At 50.6% G+C, this 18,600-nt stretch overlaps 1 protein-coding gene across 1 annotated transcript in view; it reads right to left on the bottom strand.

Moving 5' to 3' along the window:
• The window catches only part of LOC147092842 (neurexin-2-like), a 1,315,750-nt gene that overhangs the window by 1,186,962 nt on the left and 110,188 nt on the right, over window positions 1-18,600 (bottom strand). The window contains exon 2 of the mRNA XM_085975700.1: window positions 4,989-6,472. Coding sequence (XP_085831826.1) covers window positions 4,989-5,709 — 721 coding nt within the window. The 5' untranslated portion in view covers window positions 5,710-6,472. The remainder of the gene's footprint in view (window positions 1-4,988; window positions 6,473-18,600) is intronic.

The raw sequence follows: 18,600 nt of genomic DNA on the forward strand, positions 1-18,600 counted from the left end.
CCAGGTTTAGTATCAAAGTAGCTGTGACTCTTACGCCGGGTTCAGTATCAGAGTAACTGTCTCTGTTACTCCGTGTTCAGTATCAGAATAACTATGTGTGTTACTCCGGGTTCAGCATTAGAGTAACTGTGTATGTTACTCCGGGTTCAGTTTCAGAGTAACTGTGTGTGTTACTCCGGGTTCAGTATCAGAGTAACTGTGTCTGTTACTCTGGGTTCATTATCAGAGTAACTGTGTGTGTTACTCCAGGTTCAGTATCAGAGTAACTGTGTCTGTTACTCCAGGTTCAATATCAGAGTAACTGTTTCTGTTACTCCGGGTTCACTATCAGAGTAACTATGTGTGTTACTCCAGGTTGAGTATCAGAGTAACTTCGGTTACTCCAGGTTTAGTATCAGTGTAACTGTGTCTGTTACTTCAGGTTCAGTATCAGAGTAACTGTGTGTGCTACTCTGGGTTTGGTATCAGAGTAACTGTGTGCGTTACTGCTGGTTCAGTATCCGAGGAACTGTGTGAGTTACTCCAGGTTCAGTGTCAGGGTAACTGAGTCTGTTACTCCAGGTTCAGTATCAGAGTAACTGTGACTGTTACTCCGGGTTCAGTATCAGAGTAACTGTGTCTGTTACTCCGGGTTCAGTATCAGAGTAACTGTGACTGTTACTCCGGGTTCAGTATCAGAGTAACTGTGTGTGTTACTCCGGGTTCAGTATCAGAGTAACTGTGCGTGTTACTCAGGGTTCAATATCAGAGTAACTGTGTGTGTTACTCCGGGTTCAGTATCAGAGTAACTGTGTGTGTTACTCCAGGTTCAGTATCAGTGTAACTGTGTCTGTTACTCCAGGTTCAATATCAGAGTAACTGTCTGTTACTCTGGGTTGAGTATCAGCGTAACTGTGTCGGTTACTCCAGGTTCAGTATCAGAGTAACTGTGTCTGTTACTGCAGGTTCAGTATCAGAGTAACTGTGTCTGTTACTCCGGGTTCAGTATCAGAGTAACCATGTCTGTTACTCCAGGTGCAGTATCAGAGTAACTGTGTATGTTACTCCGGGTTCAGAATCAGTGTAACTGTGTGTAATACTACGGGTTCAATATCAGAGTGACTGTGTCTGTTACTGCAGGTTCAGTATCAGAGTAATTGTGTCTGTTACTCCGGGTTCATAGAAACATAGAAACAAACATAGAAGATAGGAGCAGGAGTAGGCCATTCGGCCCCTCGAGCCTGCTCCACCATTCAATGCGATCATGGCTGATCATCCAAGTTCAGTACCTGGTCCCTGCTTTCTCCCCATACCACTTGATCTCTTTAGTCTTAAGAAATATATCCAACTCCTTCTTGAATATATTTAATGAATTGGCCTCTGCTGCCTTCTGTGGTAGAGAATTCCACAGGTTCACCACTCTCTGGGTGAAGAAATTCCTCCTCATTTCTGTCCTAAAAGGCTTACCCCTTATCCTTAGACTGTGACCCCTGGTTCTGGATTCCCCGACCGTCGGGAACATCCTCCCTGCATCTAGTCTGTCCAGTCCTGCCAGAATTTTATAAGTTTCAATGAGATCCCCTCTCATTCTTCTAAACTCCAGCGAGTACAAGCCCAATCGACCCAATCTCTCCTCATACGTCATTCCTGCCATCCCAGGTATCAGCCTGGTGAATCTTCGCTGAACTCCTTCCATGGCAAGAATATCCTTCCTCAGATAAGGTGATCAAAACTGCACACAATACTCAAGATGTGGTCCCACCAAGGCCCTGTACAACTGCAGCAAGACATCCTTGTACTGTTCCTGTACTCAAACCCTCTCGCTATGAAGGCCAATATACCATTTGCCTTCTTAACCGCCTGCTGCACCTGCATGCTTACCTTCAGCGACTGGTGCACAAGGACACCCAGGTCTCATTGCGCTTCCCCTTCTCCATGTCTATTGCCATTCAGATAATAATCTGCCTTCCTGTTTTTGACACCAAAATAGATAACCTCACATTTATCCACATTATATTGCATCTGCCATGCACCTGCCCAATCACCCAACCTGTCCAAATCATCCTGTAGTTTCTCGGCATCCTCCTCACAGCACACACGCCCACCCAGCTTTGTGTCGTCTGCAAATTTGGAGATATTACATCTAGTTCCCTTGTCTAGGTCATTAATATATATTGTGAATAGCTGGGGTCCAAGGACCGATCCCTGCGGTACCCCACTAGTCACTGCCTGCCACTCAGAAAAAGACCTGTTTATTCCAATTCTTTGGTTTCAATACCTTGCCCCCAATCCCATGTGCCTTAACTTTACATGCTAATCTCTTATGTGGGACCTTATCGAAAGCCTTCTGAAAGTCCAAATACACCACATCCACTGGTTCTCCCTTATCTATTTTACTAGTTACATCCTCAACAAATTCCAGTGGATTAGTCAAGCACAATTTACCTTTTGTAAATCCATGTTGTCTTTGTCCGATCCTGTCACTGTTTTCCAAGTGCTCTGCTATTACATCTTTTATAATGGACTCTAGCATTTGCCCCACTACCGATGTCAGGCTTACCGGTCTGTAATTCCCCGTTTTCTCTCTACCACCTTTTTTGAATAGTGGGGTAACATTAGCTACCCTCCAATCCATGGGTACTGTTCCAGATTCCATCGAATGTTGGAAGATGTTCAGCAATTCATCTACTATTTCTAGGGCCACTTCCTTAAGTACCCTAGGATGTAGATTATCAGGCCCTGGGGATTTATCAGCCTTCAATCCCATCAATTTCCCTAACACCATTTCCCTACAAATACTGATTTTTCAGTTCCTCCCTTTCATCAGACCCTATGTTCCCCGACATTTCTGGGAGGTTATTTGTTTCCTCCTTTGTGAAGACAGAACCAAAATATGTATTTAGTTGGTCTGCCATTTCTTTGTTCCCCATTATAAATTCCCCTGATTCTGACTGCAAGGGACCTACGGTTGACTTCACCAATCTTTTTCTCTTCACATATCTATAAAAGCTTTTACAGTCAGTTTTTATGTTCCCTGTAAGCTTACTCTCATATTCTATTTTCCCTTTCTTAATTAATCCCTTTGTCCTCCTTTGTTGAATCCTAAACTGCTCCCAATCCTCTGGATTACTGCTTTTTCTGGCCAATTTATATGTCCTCTCCTTGGATCTTATGCTATCCCTAATTTCCCTCGTTAGCCATGGTTGAGTCATCTTTTTTGTTTTATTTTTATGCCAAACTGGGATGAACAAATTCTGTAGTTCATCCATGCGGTCTTTGAAAGTTTGTCATTGCCTATCCACCATTAACCCTTTGAGTGACATTCCCCAATCAATCCTACCCAATTCGCGCCTCAGACCATCGTAGTTTCCTTTATTTAAATTCAGGACCCTAGTCTCTGAGTCAACTACTTAATTCTCCATCTTAATGAAGAATTCGATCATATTATGATCGCTCCGACCCAAGGGGCCTCGTACAAGAAGATTTCTAATTAATCCTTTCTTGTTACTTAATACCCAGTCTAAGATGGCCTGATTTCTGGTTGGTTCCTCGACATATTGGCCAAGGAAACCATCCCGTAAACACTCCAGGAATTCCTCCTCCAGAGTATTGTTACTAATTTGGTTAGTCCAATCTATATCAGTATCAGAGTAACTGTGTCTGTTACTCTGGGTTCAGTATCAGAGTAACTGTGTGTGTTCCTCCAGGTTCAGTATCAGAGTAACTGCACCTGTTACTCCAGGTTCAGTATCAAGCTAGCTGTGTCTGTTACTCCAGGTTCAGTGATAAGCTAGCTGTGTGTGTGTTACTCCAGGTTCAGTGTCAAGCTAGCTGTGTGTGTTTTACTCCGGGTTGAGTATCAAGCTAGCTGTGACTGATACTCCAGGTTCAGTATCAAGCTAGCTGTGACTGATACTCCAGGTTCAGTATCAAGCTAGCTGTGACTGATACTCCAGGTTCAGTATCAAGCTAGCTGTGACTGATACTCCAGGTTCAGTATCAAGCTAGCTGTGTGTGTGTTACTCCGGGTTGAGTATCAAGCTAGCTGTGACTGATACTCCAGGTTCAGTATCAAGCTAGCTGTGTGTATTACTCTAGGTTCAGTATCAGAGTAACAGTGTCTGTTACTCTAGGTTCAGTATCAAGCTAGCTCTGTGTGTTACTCCAGGTTCAGTATCAAGCTAGCTGTGTGTGTTACTCCAGGTTCAGTATCAAGCTAGCTCTGTGTGTTACTCCAGGTTCAGTATCAAGCTAGCTCTGTGTGTTACTCCAGGTTCAGTATCAAGCTAGCTCTGTGTGTTACTCCAGGTTCAGTATCAAGCTAGCTGTGTGTGTTACTCCAGGTTCAGTATCAAGCTAGCTGTGTGTGTTGCTCCAGGTTCAGTATCAAGCTAGCTGTGTGTGTTACTCCAGGTTCAGTATCAAGCTAACTGTGTGTTACTCCAGGTTCAGTATCAAACTAGCTGTGTGTTACTCCAGGTTCAGTATCAAACTAGCTGTGTGTGTTACTCCATGTACAGTATCAAGCTAGCTGTGTGTGTTACTCCAGGTTGAGTATCAAGCTAGCTGTGTGTGTTACTCCAGGTTCAGTATCAAACTAGCTGTGTGTGTTACTCCATGTACAGTATCAAGCTAGCTGTGTGTGTTACTCCAGGTTGAGTATCAAGCTAGCTGTGTGTGTTACTCCAGGTTCAGTATCAAACTAGCTGTGTGTGTTACTCCATGTACAGTATCAAGCTAGTTCTGTGTGTTACTCCAGGTTCAGTATCAAGCTAGCTGTGTGTGTTACTCCAGGTTCAGTATCAAGCTAGCTGTGTGTGTTACTCCAGGTTCAGTATCAAGCTAGCTCTGTGTGTTACTCCATGTACAGTATCAAACTAGCTCTGTGTGTTACTCCAGGTTCAGTATCAAGCTAGCTGTGTGTGTTACTCCGCGTACAGTACTGTATGACACAGGATGTGGTACGTTAAACAGCGCACAGAGTATCGTGACGTTGAAATGTCTCCTACCTTCATTGCAAACCTTCCCTTGGAATCCAGTCTCGGCGCAGTCGCACACAACCTTGCTGTTAAGCACAGAGCACACGCCTCCGTTCAGGCAGGGATTCTGCTTGGAGCAAAGATATTCCATATCGTTTTGGATTCCCTGGCTGCCGAGGAGCACTGGGGGAGTGTCTCCCACCTTCAGGTTGGCGATCAAACCTTTAAAGGGCAGCTCGTACTTCACCGTGCTGGAGGTTAGCGTCGACAGCCGCACATCAGGCGGGATTCCGCCCACAAAGAGATCGCTGGCCACCGTCATGTCCCTCCTCTTGGACTTCACCTCCGCTGTCTTGGCCTCGGTGTCCACGACCAGCATGGTTTCGCGGTAGTTGCGCGTCAGGAGGACCATGTGCCACCGGTCGTCGTCCACCTTGGTGTCCATGTGCAGGGTGGCGGGCTCGACGCAGAAGATGGTGAAGCGGAGCCGCAGGCGGCTGTCGATGATCATCAGCTCCAGGAAGTCGCAGTAGCCGCCGTCGTCCACGTACAGCAGCAGGGACTTGGAGATGTTGGTCTTCAGGCTGAAGCTCAGCTCGCCCTGCGAGCCCGCGTCCCAGCGGGCGTACCTGGCCCACTGGCCTGCCGTCCCGCCAAACTCCAGGGCGCCATTGAGGACGACGGTGCACACCAGGAGGACAGCCAGCCCCAGCAGCTTGGCCTCAGCCGTTTTGTCAAGCACCATCTTCATCGGAGGCGTCAAGTCTTAAATCCCGACGGGTAGAATTTCAGACACTGCGGAAGGACAGTCCACTTCTCTACATTCAGAAACCCGCTCGCCACCCCCCCCCCAAGACAAAGCACCACCAAGCGGCCAAAGTATCAGAGATAGTTCCTTGCGCACATGTGTGGCACAGTGGGGATTGGCGTTGATACCCAGAATAGCTCCTGGCACAACCACCGGCCTGAGATATCCTTCACGACACACTTCACTAATTCCACAGCACAGCGAGTTGCTGAAAACCGTTCTTGGGGGCATTGAAAACTATCTTCACATATATCCCTCCATCTTCACACGAGGTCCTTTTAGCTTTCTCCATTAAAAATGCCAGCAGAAGATTCAGAAACAAGGTCCTGCCCCTCCTGTTCCTATTCCTCCTTGGGTTGTTTTTTTTTACCCCCTCCGCCCAGCTTCTTGTTCAAGAGATGAGGGCCGCAACCTGATGCTGCCTCGCTGCAGAAGGCAGCATGACGCGTCGGTTCCGACTCCTGAACTTGCCAGAGGGTGTCAACGGCACTCCACAGCGAGACGGAGCCACCAGCACAGAGAGCGAGAAAGACCGGGATAAGAAAGAGCGAGAGGGCAGGTGGGGATGGGGGCGGGGGGGTGGGGTCGGGGGTGGAGGTCACGTCAGCGTGCTCCGTCCTTTCAAACCCATCACGTACGCTGTCCCATCTCGCCGCCTGTCTGTGGTCACCGTTTCCCCCTCCAAGCAGCGTTACGAGATGTCAATCTGCGAGAGAGAGAGAGAAAAATAGAAGAGTGAATTATATTCCCACCTCGCTGTGACCGCCGTCAGAATCGCAGCTGCTTAGCAAACCTGCCAATAATCACGCGATTAACTCTGCGTGCGCTGGGCCTTTTAACCGCACAACGGGGGACGTTCAACAGTAGGACACCCGGGCTCACCCAGCGCGCCGTGCTGGCTCAGTGATACCTGCGCCGCACCCCTCTCCTTTCACCCACAGGTTACGCAGCCCGCGTCAAATCTGCTCATGTCCGCTGGTTTTACGATAATTCTTGCTTGGCTCACAGCACAATCTGGCTCCACACACACACAAAAAACTCCCCCAAAGCTTCTGGAATTTGCTGTGCATTCATCAAGATCAGAGCTGTCAGTGCCGTGGCCGAGAACTGTCTTCTGTTACTGCGCCCAGTCACGGAATCCTAGGGCTGGATTTTGTCAATGGGGACGTGATGGAGACGGGACTCCCACTTTTGGGGTTGTAGTCCCGCCTCCATCGACTTGTGGCCAACCCACGCTATTTTCCCTTGCTTGACCTTGTTAAGCCCGCCCAGCGGGCTCAGCAGGCCAATTAAGGGACACCTGGTTACTGGTGATGTCAGCGATTGACATTTCATCTGTCAAGAGCTTTTGACAGATGAAAAATCAGCGTTTGCAGTCAAACACTGACAATCTGTCTTCTAACTTGAGTCCTTCTACTCAGACTCAGTTAGCGAGCTCTCCAGACCAGAAAGCAGAATGCTGCAGATTTTGACACTTCAGCGGCCATTTTGCTTTCTGTGCCGGTGAACTGAGGGACTCCCGAGAACTGAAGGAAGGAAGCCTGCAGGAGAAAGTAAAGGTAAGTAAAACTTATTAAAACACTTCACACTTACCTCACACACGTACCTCTGCACACATGCACCCATCACTCACCTGCACAACGGACATCTCGACCCCTGCAACCCGACGGTCCACCTCGCTAACTTGGCGTGGTTCGGAGCCGTCGGGAAACCCACACTTCAGGGCTAAAAATAGGGATTAGGCAAAAAACTGCCTGTTAACTGGCAGTTAATTGGCACTAATCCCCTTCCCGCCTCGGGGAGGCGGCTCCCAGCACAGGTCGGGTACCCACCTCCTGGGACATTGGCACGGAGGCGGGTTGGGGGTGGGATGGGTTCCTGCCACCCTGCCACCCTCCCCCCCCCCCCCCGCCGATTCTGCAATTTTCCCACCACTCCCGCCTCCAAACCCACCTCCACGGGGCTTGGAAAGTCGAGCCCATAGAATTGTAGTTTATGGCATAGAAGGAGGCCATTCGGCCCATCGTGTCCGTGCCGGCCGACAAAGAGCTCTCCAGCCTAATCCCACTTTCCAGCTCTTGGTCCGTAGCCCTGTAGGTTACAGCACTTCAAGTGCATATCCAAGTACTTTTTAAATGTGATGAGGGTTTCTGCCTCGACCACCATTTCAGGCAGTGAGTTCCAGACCCCCACCACCCTCTGGGTGAAAAATGGTCTCAACTCCCCTCTAATCCTTCTACCAATTACTTCAAATCTCTGCCCCCTGGTTATTGACCTCTCTGCTAAGGGAAATAGGTCCTTCCTGTCCACTCTATCTAGGCCCCTCATAATTTTATACACCCCAATTAAATCTCCCCTCAGCCTCCTCTGTTCCAAAGAAAACAACCCCAGCCTGTCCAATCTTCCCTCATAGCTAAAATTCCCCAGTCCTGGCAACATCCTCGTAAATCTCCTCTGCACCCCCTCGAGTGCGATCACATAACGGATTAAACAGCACATATTTACTCCTGAATGTTGCTGCCCTTGAAGATCACATCCTCAGGTGACTCCAGATAGGGATCGGCGAGCCAATAGCATCAAAGACAAAGGTTGAGTGTTGGGGCGCTGGTAAGAACTGGGCGAGGAGCGACAACACGAAGAGGTTGAGAAGCTTGATTCGGGGATCCAGGAGTGGAGTGGGGGGGGTGAGGTTAATAAATAAACAGCGACTACCGATGCAGATTCACGACAGTCCCACTTTCTCCCGAGAAATGTAGGAAAATTCCTTGCAATTTCGGCCCCAACTTCCGTTAATTTTACAACGGTCCTGCCCATAATGCGCAGTGGGATGTGTCACAATTCTCCAGTCCTGACAACATCCTCGTAAATCTCCTCTGCACCCTCTCTAGTGCGATCACAGTTTCAGCATCAAACACTCCTCAACTCAGGTATTGCGCAGGTTAGATGTAGCGTAGAGTTCCCTCGACACCATCCAGCCAAGCACCCGTGACAATACAAAAAAACACCCCAGCTCGATGGCGAGTGAACTTGTATCGTATAAACTTGTATCGAACCTTGGTCGGACCACACTTGGAGCACTGGGTACAATTCTGGTGGCGGAAACAGAATCCGGGCCGATGATTGGCTGATCCACTGTCCACGTGATCACGACTTGGGCACCGGCGTAGAATAAAGATGATTGGCTGGTGTGAGTTAACAGGCAGTGACCACACTCCGCCAGGCAGTGCCTCTGTGTGTTGTGCTCTTGGGTTTAAAAACAAAACAAGCGCCTATTTTTAGGTTAGGGCAGGGGCCCTCTGGGAGCGCAGCAATATTTACAGGCGGGTCCCTGTGGGATGCGTCAGTATTTACAAGGGAGCGCTGGGAGGGTGACAGATTGGCAGAGGGTCCCTGTGGAGCGTATCAATATTTGCAGGAGGTCCCCGTGAATATTACCACACTCCCAGGCAACATTCCCCACAAGTTGCATGCGCACGTGGCCACACCTCAATTGAAAGGTCTGACACACAGCCCGGGGACTCCCTGTAAATACTGACACACTCCCGGGGAACCCCTGTAAATACAAACACACCCCCGGGAACTCCTGTAAATACTGACACACTGACCGGGGACCTCCTGTAAATGCTGACACACTGCCCGGGGACCCCTGTAAATACTGACACACTCCCCAGGAACCCCCTGTAAATACTGACACACTCCCCAGGAACCCCCTGTAAATACTGACACACTCCCCGGGGACCCCCTGTAAATACTGACACACTCGAGGACCCTCGGTAAATACTGACACACTCCCCAGGGACCTCCTGTAAATACTGACACACTCCCGGGGACCCCCTGTAAATACTGACACACTCCCGGGACCCCCTGTAAATACTTACACACTCCCCGGGGACCACCCCTGTAAATACTGACACACTCCCGGGGACACCCTGTAAATATTGACGCTCTCCCAGGGACCCCCCTGTAAATACTGACACACTCCCGGGGGACCACCCCTGTAAATACTGACACACTCCCGGGGACACCCTGTAAATATTGACGCTCTCCCAGGGACCCCCCTGTAAATACTGACACACTCCCCTGGGACCTCCTGTAAATACTGACACACTCCCGGGGACCCCCTGTAAATACTGACACACTCCCGGGGACCCCCTGTAAATACTGACACACTCCCGGGGACCCCCCTGTAAATACTGACACACTCCCGGGGACACCCTGTAAATACTGACACACTCCCGGGGACCCCCTGTAAATAATGACACACTCCCAGGGACCCCCTGTAAATACTGACACACTCCCGGGGACCCCCTGTAAATACCGACACACACCCGGAGACACTGTGTAAATACTGACACACTCCCGGGGACACCCTGTAAATACTGACAGTCTCCCAGGGACCCCCCTGTAAATACTGACACACTCCCGGGGACCCCCTGTAAATACTGACACACTCCCGGGGACCCCCCTGTAAATACTGACACACTCCCGGGGACACCCTGTAAATACTGACACACTCCCGGGGACCCCCTGTAAATAATGACACACTCCCAGGGACCCCCTGTAAATACTGACACACTCCCGGGGACCCCCTGTAAATACCGACACACACCCGGAGACACTGTGTAAATACTGACACACTCCCGGGGACACCCTGTAAATACTGACAGTCTCCCAGGGACCCCCCTGTAAATACTGACACACTCCCGGGGACCCCCTGTAAATACTGACACACTCCCGCGGACCCCCTGTAAATAATGACACACTCCCGGGGACCCCCTGTAAATACTAACACACTCCCGGGGATCCCCTGTAAATAGACACACTCCTGGGGGATCCCCTGTAAATAGACACACTCCCGGGGACCACCTGTAAATACTGACATGCTCCCGGGGACTCCCTGTAAATACTGACGCACTCCCGGGGACTCCCTGTAAACACTGACACACTCTTGGGGTCCACCTGTAAACACTGACACACTCTTGGGGACCCCCTGTAAATACAGACACACTCCCAGGGACCACCTGTAAATACAGACACACACCCGGGGACCCCCTGTAAATACTGACACACTCCCCAGGACCCCCTGTAAATACTGACACACTCCCCAGGACCCCCTGTAAATACTGACACACTCCCCAGGACCCCCTGTAAATACTGACACACTCCCCAGGACCCCCTGTAAATACTGACACACTCCCGGGGGTACCCCTGTAAATACTGACACACTGCCGGGGGTACCCCTGTAAATACTGACACCCTCCCGGGGGTACCCCTGTAAATACTGACACACTCCCGGGGACTCCCTGTAAATACTGACACACACCCGGGGACCCCCTGTAAATAGTGACACACTCCCGGGGACCCCCTGTAAATACTGACACACTCTTTGGGTCGTGCTCTTGGGTTTAGAAGCAAAAAAAGAGCCTATTTTTAGGTTAGGGCAGTGGCCCTCTGGGAGCGCAGCAATATTTACAGGCGGGTCCCTGTGGGATGCGTCAGTATTTACAAGGGAGCGCTGGGAGGTTGACAGATTGGCAGAGGGTCCCTGTGGAGCGTGTCAGTATTTGCAGGAGGTCCCCGTGAATATTGCCACACTCCCAGGCAACATTCCCCACAAGTTGCATGAGTACGTGGCCACACCTCAATCGAAAGGTCTGACACACTCCCGGGGACCCCCTGTAAATACTGACACACTCCCCGGGGACCCCCTGTAAATACTGACACACTCCCCGGGAACCCCCTGTAATTACAGACAAACTCTCGGGGACCCCATGTAAATACTGACACACTCCCAGGGACTCTCTGTAAACACTGATGCACTCCCGGGGACCCCCCTGTAAATACTGACACACTCCCCAGGGAACCCCCTGTAAATACTGACACACTCCCCGGGGACCTCCTGTAAATACTGACACTCCCCGGGAACACCCTGTAAATACTGACACACTCCCTGGGACCCCCTGTAAATACTGACACACTCCCGGGGACTCCCTGTAAATACTGACACACTCCCGGGGACCCCCTGTAAATACTGACACACTCCCGGGGACCCCCTGTAAATACTGACACACTCCCCGGGGACCTCCTGTAAATACTGACACACTCCCGGGGACCTCCTGTAAATACTGACACTCCCCGGGAACACCCTGTAAATACTGACACACTCCCTGGGACCCCCTGTAAATACTGACACACTCCCGGGGACTCCCTGTAAATACTGACACACTCCCGGGGACCCCCTGTAAATACTGACACACTCCCGGGGACCCCCTGTAAATACTGACACACTCCCCGGGGACCTCCTGTAAATACTGACACACTCCCGGGGACCTCCTGTAAATACTGACACTCCCCGGGAACACCCTGTAAATACTGACACACTCCCTGGGACCCCCTGTAAATACTGACACACTCCCGGGGACTCCCTGTAAATACTGACACACTCCCGGGGACCCCCTGTAAATACTGACACACTCCCGGGGACCCCCCTGTAAATACGGACACTCCCAGAGACCCCCTGTAAATACTGACACACTCCCCGGGACCCCCTGTAAATACTGAAGAACTAGGACCAGGAATCGGTCATACAGCCCCTCGAGCCTGCTCCGCCGTTCAGTGTTATCATGAATGCCAGGGGTTAAGTTAGGAGGAAAGATTACACAAACTAGGCTTGTACACCCTGGAATTTAAGGAGTGATCTAATCGAAGTTTTCAAAATATCAAGGGGAACAGATTGGACCTAAAAAAGATAGAACAGGGTACTTTCTAAATGGTGAAAAGCTAAAAGCAGTGGAGGTCCAAAGAGACTTGGGAGGTCCAGGTACATAGATCATTAAAATGTCATGAACAGGTACAGAAAATATTCAAAAAGGCTAACGGAATGCTGGATGTGGGAGAATCATGGAGAGGGGAGAAAATCGGGAAAAAAAAGTAAATAAATACAAGCCTCGCTACTGTCGTTCTGCTTTATGCTTTAGAGCTGCAGGCAAGGCCGAATTTGGGGCAGCCATTTTGTACGGGGGAACACGCGCGTCATGATGGAGCAGCCATTTTGTATGGGGGCACGTGTCACGACGGGGCAGCCATTTTGTACGGGGTGCTTGCATCATGATGGGGCAGCCATTTTGAGCAGGGGGCATGCGCGTCACGACGGGGAAGCCATTTTGTATGGGGGCACGCGTCACGACGGGGCAGCCATTTTGTACCGGGAGGCTCGCGTCATGACGGGGCAGCCATTGTGTACGGGGGGAACGCGTCACGACGGGGCAGCCATTTCATGTGGGGCGCCGCTCGTCCAGTGACACTACCCCCCGGATTGATGAACGGCGAAATCCACCCATGATCCTCCGCCACCCTGTTCGTGAAGATCGGCGGCGCGAACTTCGCGGCGCCACGGGAGCAGCGCGCCGGTTTCCTTGACGTGATTCGGCCAAACCGACGTGAAAGATGGCGGGATTTCCAGCAGCAAATTCCGCCCGGCGCCAATCGAGTATCCGCCATCTTTCGTGCCGGTTGAAAAAAAAAATCACACTGGCAGCAGACCGCTCAGATCGAATGAGTCGCCGTGGCGTGTTCCCGCTAATTGCGTCCGTTTGAGGGGCTATAATATAGCTCTTAAAATTAAACTGGTTCTTTTAGGCGCAAGGGCACTGACATGAATCTCGTCATTCATGTGGAAATGACTTATGAAATAATACTGGGTGGCCTGCTGGTGGCGCTGTACAGGGAAAGTATAAATACTCGGGCATGGGCCCAGCTTGCTCAGGACATTCTTTAACAGGGACTAGTGAAGGACACAACTAGATCTCCATGTTGAAAAACAGTTGATTAAAGCTTTGTTTAATACTCAGACCAAGTGCCCAGTAGTTTTCTTCCGTCAGACACTAATCGACACCTTTTAAAAGCCTTTTAAACATAATCTTATTTTAATTGACTAAGGAACTGAGTGCTGTGCCCCAGTATAACTAACAAATGGGTCTGTGTTGTTCGTTAAAGTCATTTTCAGTGATTTAAAATCGGGTTACTCGCAGGAGGTGAACAAGAAACACTGATTAAAAAATGCTTATTTTTTTGTGATAAACCCATTTTCAGCTGCTTGAATCAAACTGCGCCCAGTTACCGCTCTTAACTCTATCCAGGAATATTCTTTAAAAGCAAGACATTCTTTTTCAAAGAAAGTTGCGTTCTGTAACGCTGCCCGATCGCGCCGGTGCCGGGGGCAGGTTTTGCGTTCGCCGGTACGCAGATGAGTTTGAGCGGAAACCCGAGAGAGAGAAAAATAAAACACTTCTTAAAATGGGAGTATATTCGGTTGCAAATCGCGGCTGGCGCACCGGGCACGCCTAAAGCAGAAAGTCGCCCCCAGTGTCTGCGCCTCGTCTGTCTTCAGCCGGTATTCCTACCGCGTCGCACACGGCAACCGCGAGCGACACGCCGACATTCGTATCGCTGTCTCCCTTTCTGTCAGACGTCCGATTGCAAAGTAGAATCTGTGTGTTCTTGAGGCTGTGCGTGTGTGTGACATTACCGAGGCAAACTGGATTAGCTCTAAACCCAGGAATACGAAGAGTTATAGAGACCTTCAGAGCTACGAGCTCAGCAATTGTTGTCGGCAGCGCTCGCAGATGAACACTTGATGCGCTCGTACAACAGAGGCCTTAGAAAGGGGACAGAGGAGGTCCACCAGGACGTGACCAGGGAGGGGGGACTTCAGTTATGGGGAGAGGTTGGAAAAGTTGGGACTGTTCTCCTTGGATCAGAGAAGGTGAAGAGATGACCTAATCGAGGTTTATAGGATGTTGAGAGAAAGAACAAAAGACTTGCATTTCTACAGCGCCTTTCACGACCACCGGACGCCTCAAAGCACTTTTTGAAGTGTAGTCACTGTTGTAATGTAGGAAACGCGGCAGCCAATTTGTGCAAAGCAAGCTCCCACAAACAGCAATGCGATAATGACCAGATCATCTTTTTTAGTTATGTTGGTTGAAGGGTAAATATTGGCCCCAGGACCTTGGGGAGAAATCCCCTGCTCTTCTTCGAAATACTGGCCATGGGATCTTATACGTCCACCTGAGAGGGCAGAGCGGGACTCCCTCAGTACAGCCCCTCCGACAGTGTGGCGCTCCCTCAGTACAGCCCCTCCGACAGTGTGGCGCTCCCTCATTACTGCCCTCCAACAGTGCGGCACTCCCTCAGTACTACCCCTCCAACAGTGCGGCGCTCCCTCAGTACTGCCCCTCCGACAGTGCGGCGCTCCCTCAGTACTGCCCCTCCGACAGTGCGGCACTCCCTCAGTACTGCCCCTCCGACAGTGCGGCGCTCCCTCAGTACTGGCCCCCCCTCAGTACTGCCCCCCCCCCCGACAGTGCGGCACTCCCTCAGTACTGCCCCTCCGACAGTGCGGCGCTCCCTCAGTACTGCCCCTCCGACAGTGCGGTGCTCCCTCATTACTGACCTCCGACAGTGCGGCACTCCCTCAGTACTGCCCCTCCGACAGTGCGGCGCTCCCTCATTACTGCCCCTCCGACAGTGTGGCGCTCCCTCAGTACTGCCCCCCGACAGTGCGGCGCTCCCTCAGTACTACCCCTCCGACAGTGCGGCGCTCCCTCAGTACCGCCCCTCCGACAGTGCGGCGCTCCGTCAGTACTGCCCCTCCGACAGTGCGGCGCTCCCTCAGTACTGCCCCTCCGACAGTGCGGCGCTCCCTCAGCACTGCACTGGAGTGTCTGCCTAGCTTCATGTGCTCAAGTCCCTGGAGTAGGACTTGAACCCACGACCTTCTGACTCCGAGGAGAGTGCGCTACCCACTGCGCCACGGCTGACACTGTTTTGTGAGCAGATAAGAGGAAAACCATTCCCAATTCTCTCCTCCTCTTCCCACCCTCACACCTCCCGACTCCTGGGAATGCGCCGACTCTTACGGGGGTTAGAGCTTCGGGAGCTGTGCTCAGTTGGCCATTTCCCACATGAGTTTTGACTGGGAATGTTGCCAGGGTATTTGACAGCTCGGGATATCATAGCCGCGGCAAATCTTCTCCTCGCCTGACGTCCACACGTGTACGTTCCAGCAACAGTCACTGATATCGATTCAGAGTGAAAAAACCCAGGAGCACTGAAGCAACTTCTGGGACTCCATATGCTACCCTGGCGATGATCAGGAAACCACCAGTGACCGGAGATTGAAACTGGGACCTACCTGTCTTTTAAAAAATTATTTGTTTATTCCTGGGATGTGAGCGTCGCTGGCGAGGCCCAGCATTTATTGCCCATCCCTAATTGCCCTTGAGAAGGTGGTGGTGAGCCGCCTTCTTGAACCACTGCAGTCCGTGTGGTGAAGGTTCTCCCACAGCGCTGTCAGGGAGGGAGTTCCAGGATTTTGACCCAACGACGATGAAGGAACGGCCGATATATTTCCAAGTCAGGATGGTGTGTGACTTGGCGGGGAACTTGGAGGTGGTGGTGTTCCCGTGCGCCTGCTGCCCTTGTCCTTCGAGGTGGAAGAGGTCGCGGGTTTGGGAGGTGCTGCTGAAGAAGCCTTGGCGAGTTGCTGCAGTGCATCTTGTAGATGGTACACACTGCAGTCACGGTGCGCCGGTGGTGGAGGGAGTGAATGTTTAAGGCGGTGGACAGGGTGCCGATCAAGCGGGCTGCTTTGTCCTGGATGGTGTCGAGCTTCTTGAGTGTTGTCGGAGCTGCACTCATCCAGGCAAGTGGAGAGTATTCCATCACACTCCTGACTTGTGCCTTGTAGACGGTGGAAAGGTTTTGGGGAGTACTGGATGGCTCAGTAACAAAGTGGACGATGCATTAACTCACTAAGCCATTGGAGTGGGCCAGTTTGAGCTCCTTAAGTACTGGTGGCTTTGTATTCACTTGCATTCGAGGCTTGCATTGCCTAATATGGGTGGATACCACCAACTGCCGCATGCTGCATGCGGGATGTTAATATGTCTGTCCTTAATGCCATTGATTGGATGAGTCCTTTGATTCCTGGAAGGCCCATAGATCCTGCTCTTCGCTTTGATTCACTCCAATTGCATAATCCACTTTGAAACTCTGGTCCCACAGAACGCAGTGATGTTGTCTTGTTTTCTCACATCAGACGAGTATTTACAAGTAAGACATTTTATTAAAGCTTTGAGTTCGGGGGGGGAGGAAAACTGTCTTCACAGATTTCACTCCATAAATAAATGAATTATGTAGAAAAACATTTTTACGTTAATTAAGCGTGGAGCCAAGTCTCCAGAGGTGACGTCATTTAGCTCCTTCCCTTACCCGCAAGGCTTGTTGTTTCTCTGCTGCATTCTCTTATTTAGTGCTGACAGATTTCTCGGAGGACTCTGTTCTCATCCTCGTTTTCAAATCCCTCCGTGGCCCTCGCGCCGCCCCCCCCTCCCTATCTCTGTAACTTCCTCCAGCCCCTCACCCCTCCCAGATCTCTGCGCTCCTCCAATTCCAGCCTCTTCCGTATCCCCCCCCCCCCCGATTTCCATCGCTCCACCATTGGCGGCCGTGCCTTCAGCTGCCTGGGGCCCTGAGCTCTGGAATTCCCTCCCTAAACCTCTCCGCCTCTCTCTCCTCCTTTAAGACGCTCCTTAAAACCGACCTCATTGACCAAGCTTTGACCCACTCTGGCCTCTCCGTCCTCGGCCTCTTGCACTGTTCCACGGAAGCTCAGCGTAAGCTCGAGGAACAGCACCTCATCTTTCGATTCGGCACTTTACAGCCTTCTGGACTCAACATTGAGTTCAACAATTTCAGACCATAAATTCTGCCCCAGCTTCGTTTTTTTCGCATTTTTTTTTCTCTCTCTCACATGGCAGCTGTCGATCATTCTGCCAGTGCCATTCACAGTTCATCTAGAGCCATCCTTTGTTTCTTAACTTGTCCCATTACCATCTCCTTTTGCCTTGCACCATCACCTCTTTTGTCTCTTAATCTCTCCCGCCTTCCATCCTATCACAGACCTTCCCTTTTGTTCTTTCCTTCCCTCCCCCTCCCTCTCCCTGCCCCTACACTTGCTTAAAAACCTGTTACATAGAAACATAGAAGATAGGAGCAGGAGTCGGCCATTCGGCCCCTCGAGCCTGCTCCGCCATTCAATGAGATCATGGCTGATCATCCAAACTCAGTACGATAGCCTCATCTTCCGATTAGGCACTTTGCAGCCTTCCGGACTCAATATCGAGTTCAACAATTTCAGATCATAACCTCGGCCCCTGTTACTTTCTAACTTATATTTTTTTCCACCCCTTTGTGTTTTGGGTCCTCCTTCCCCCCCCCCACCCCCTTTCCTTTTTTTTCTCTCTCCCACCTGGCAGCTGTCTCTTATCCTGCCAGTACACTTCACACCTAATCTCAGCTGTCTTTTGTCTCCACCGGCCTATTAACATCTCGTCTGGTTTTGAATACCTTTTATTGTCTCTTTTACTTCTTTTGTTCTATCGCAGCCCTGCCTTCGATCTATTTTATTTCCTTTCCAGTTTTGAAAAAGGGTTTCGACCCGAAACGCCGACTCTAATTTCTCTCCATGGATGTTGCCTGACCTGCTGAGTTTTTCCAGCATTTTCTGTTGTTATATCCAAACTCAGTACCCTGTCCCTGCCTTCTCCCCATATCCCTAGATCCCTTTAGCCTTAAGAAATATATCTAACTCCTTCTTGAATATATTTAATGAATTGGCCTCAACTGCCTTCTGTGGTAGAGAATTCCACAGGTTCACCACTCTCTGGGTGAAGAAATTCCTCCTCATCTCTGTCCTAAATGGTTTACCCCTTATCTTTAGACTGTGACCCCTGGTTCTGGACTCCCCCGCCATCGGGAACATCCTTCCTG

Source organism: Somniosus microcephalus, unplaced genomic scaffold, assembly GCF_052327205.1.
Source record: "Somniosus microcephalus isolate GS21.2 unplaced genomic scaffold, FLI_Smic_1.0 unresolved_chr2, whole genome shotgun sequence".
NCBI classification, from domain to species: domain Eukaryota; kingdom Metazoa; phylum Chordata; class Chondrichthyes; order Squaliformes; family Somniosidae; genus Somniosus; species Somniosus microcephalus.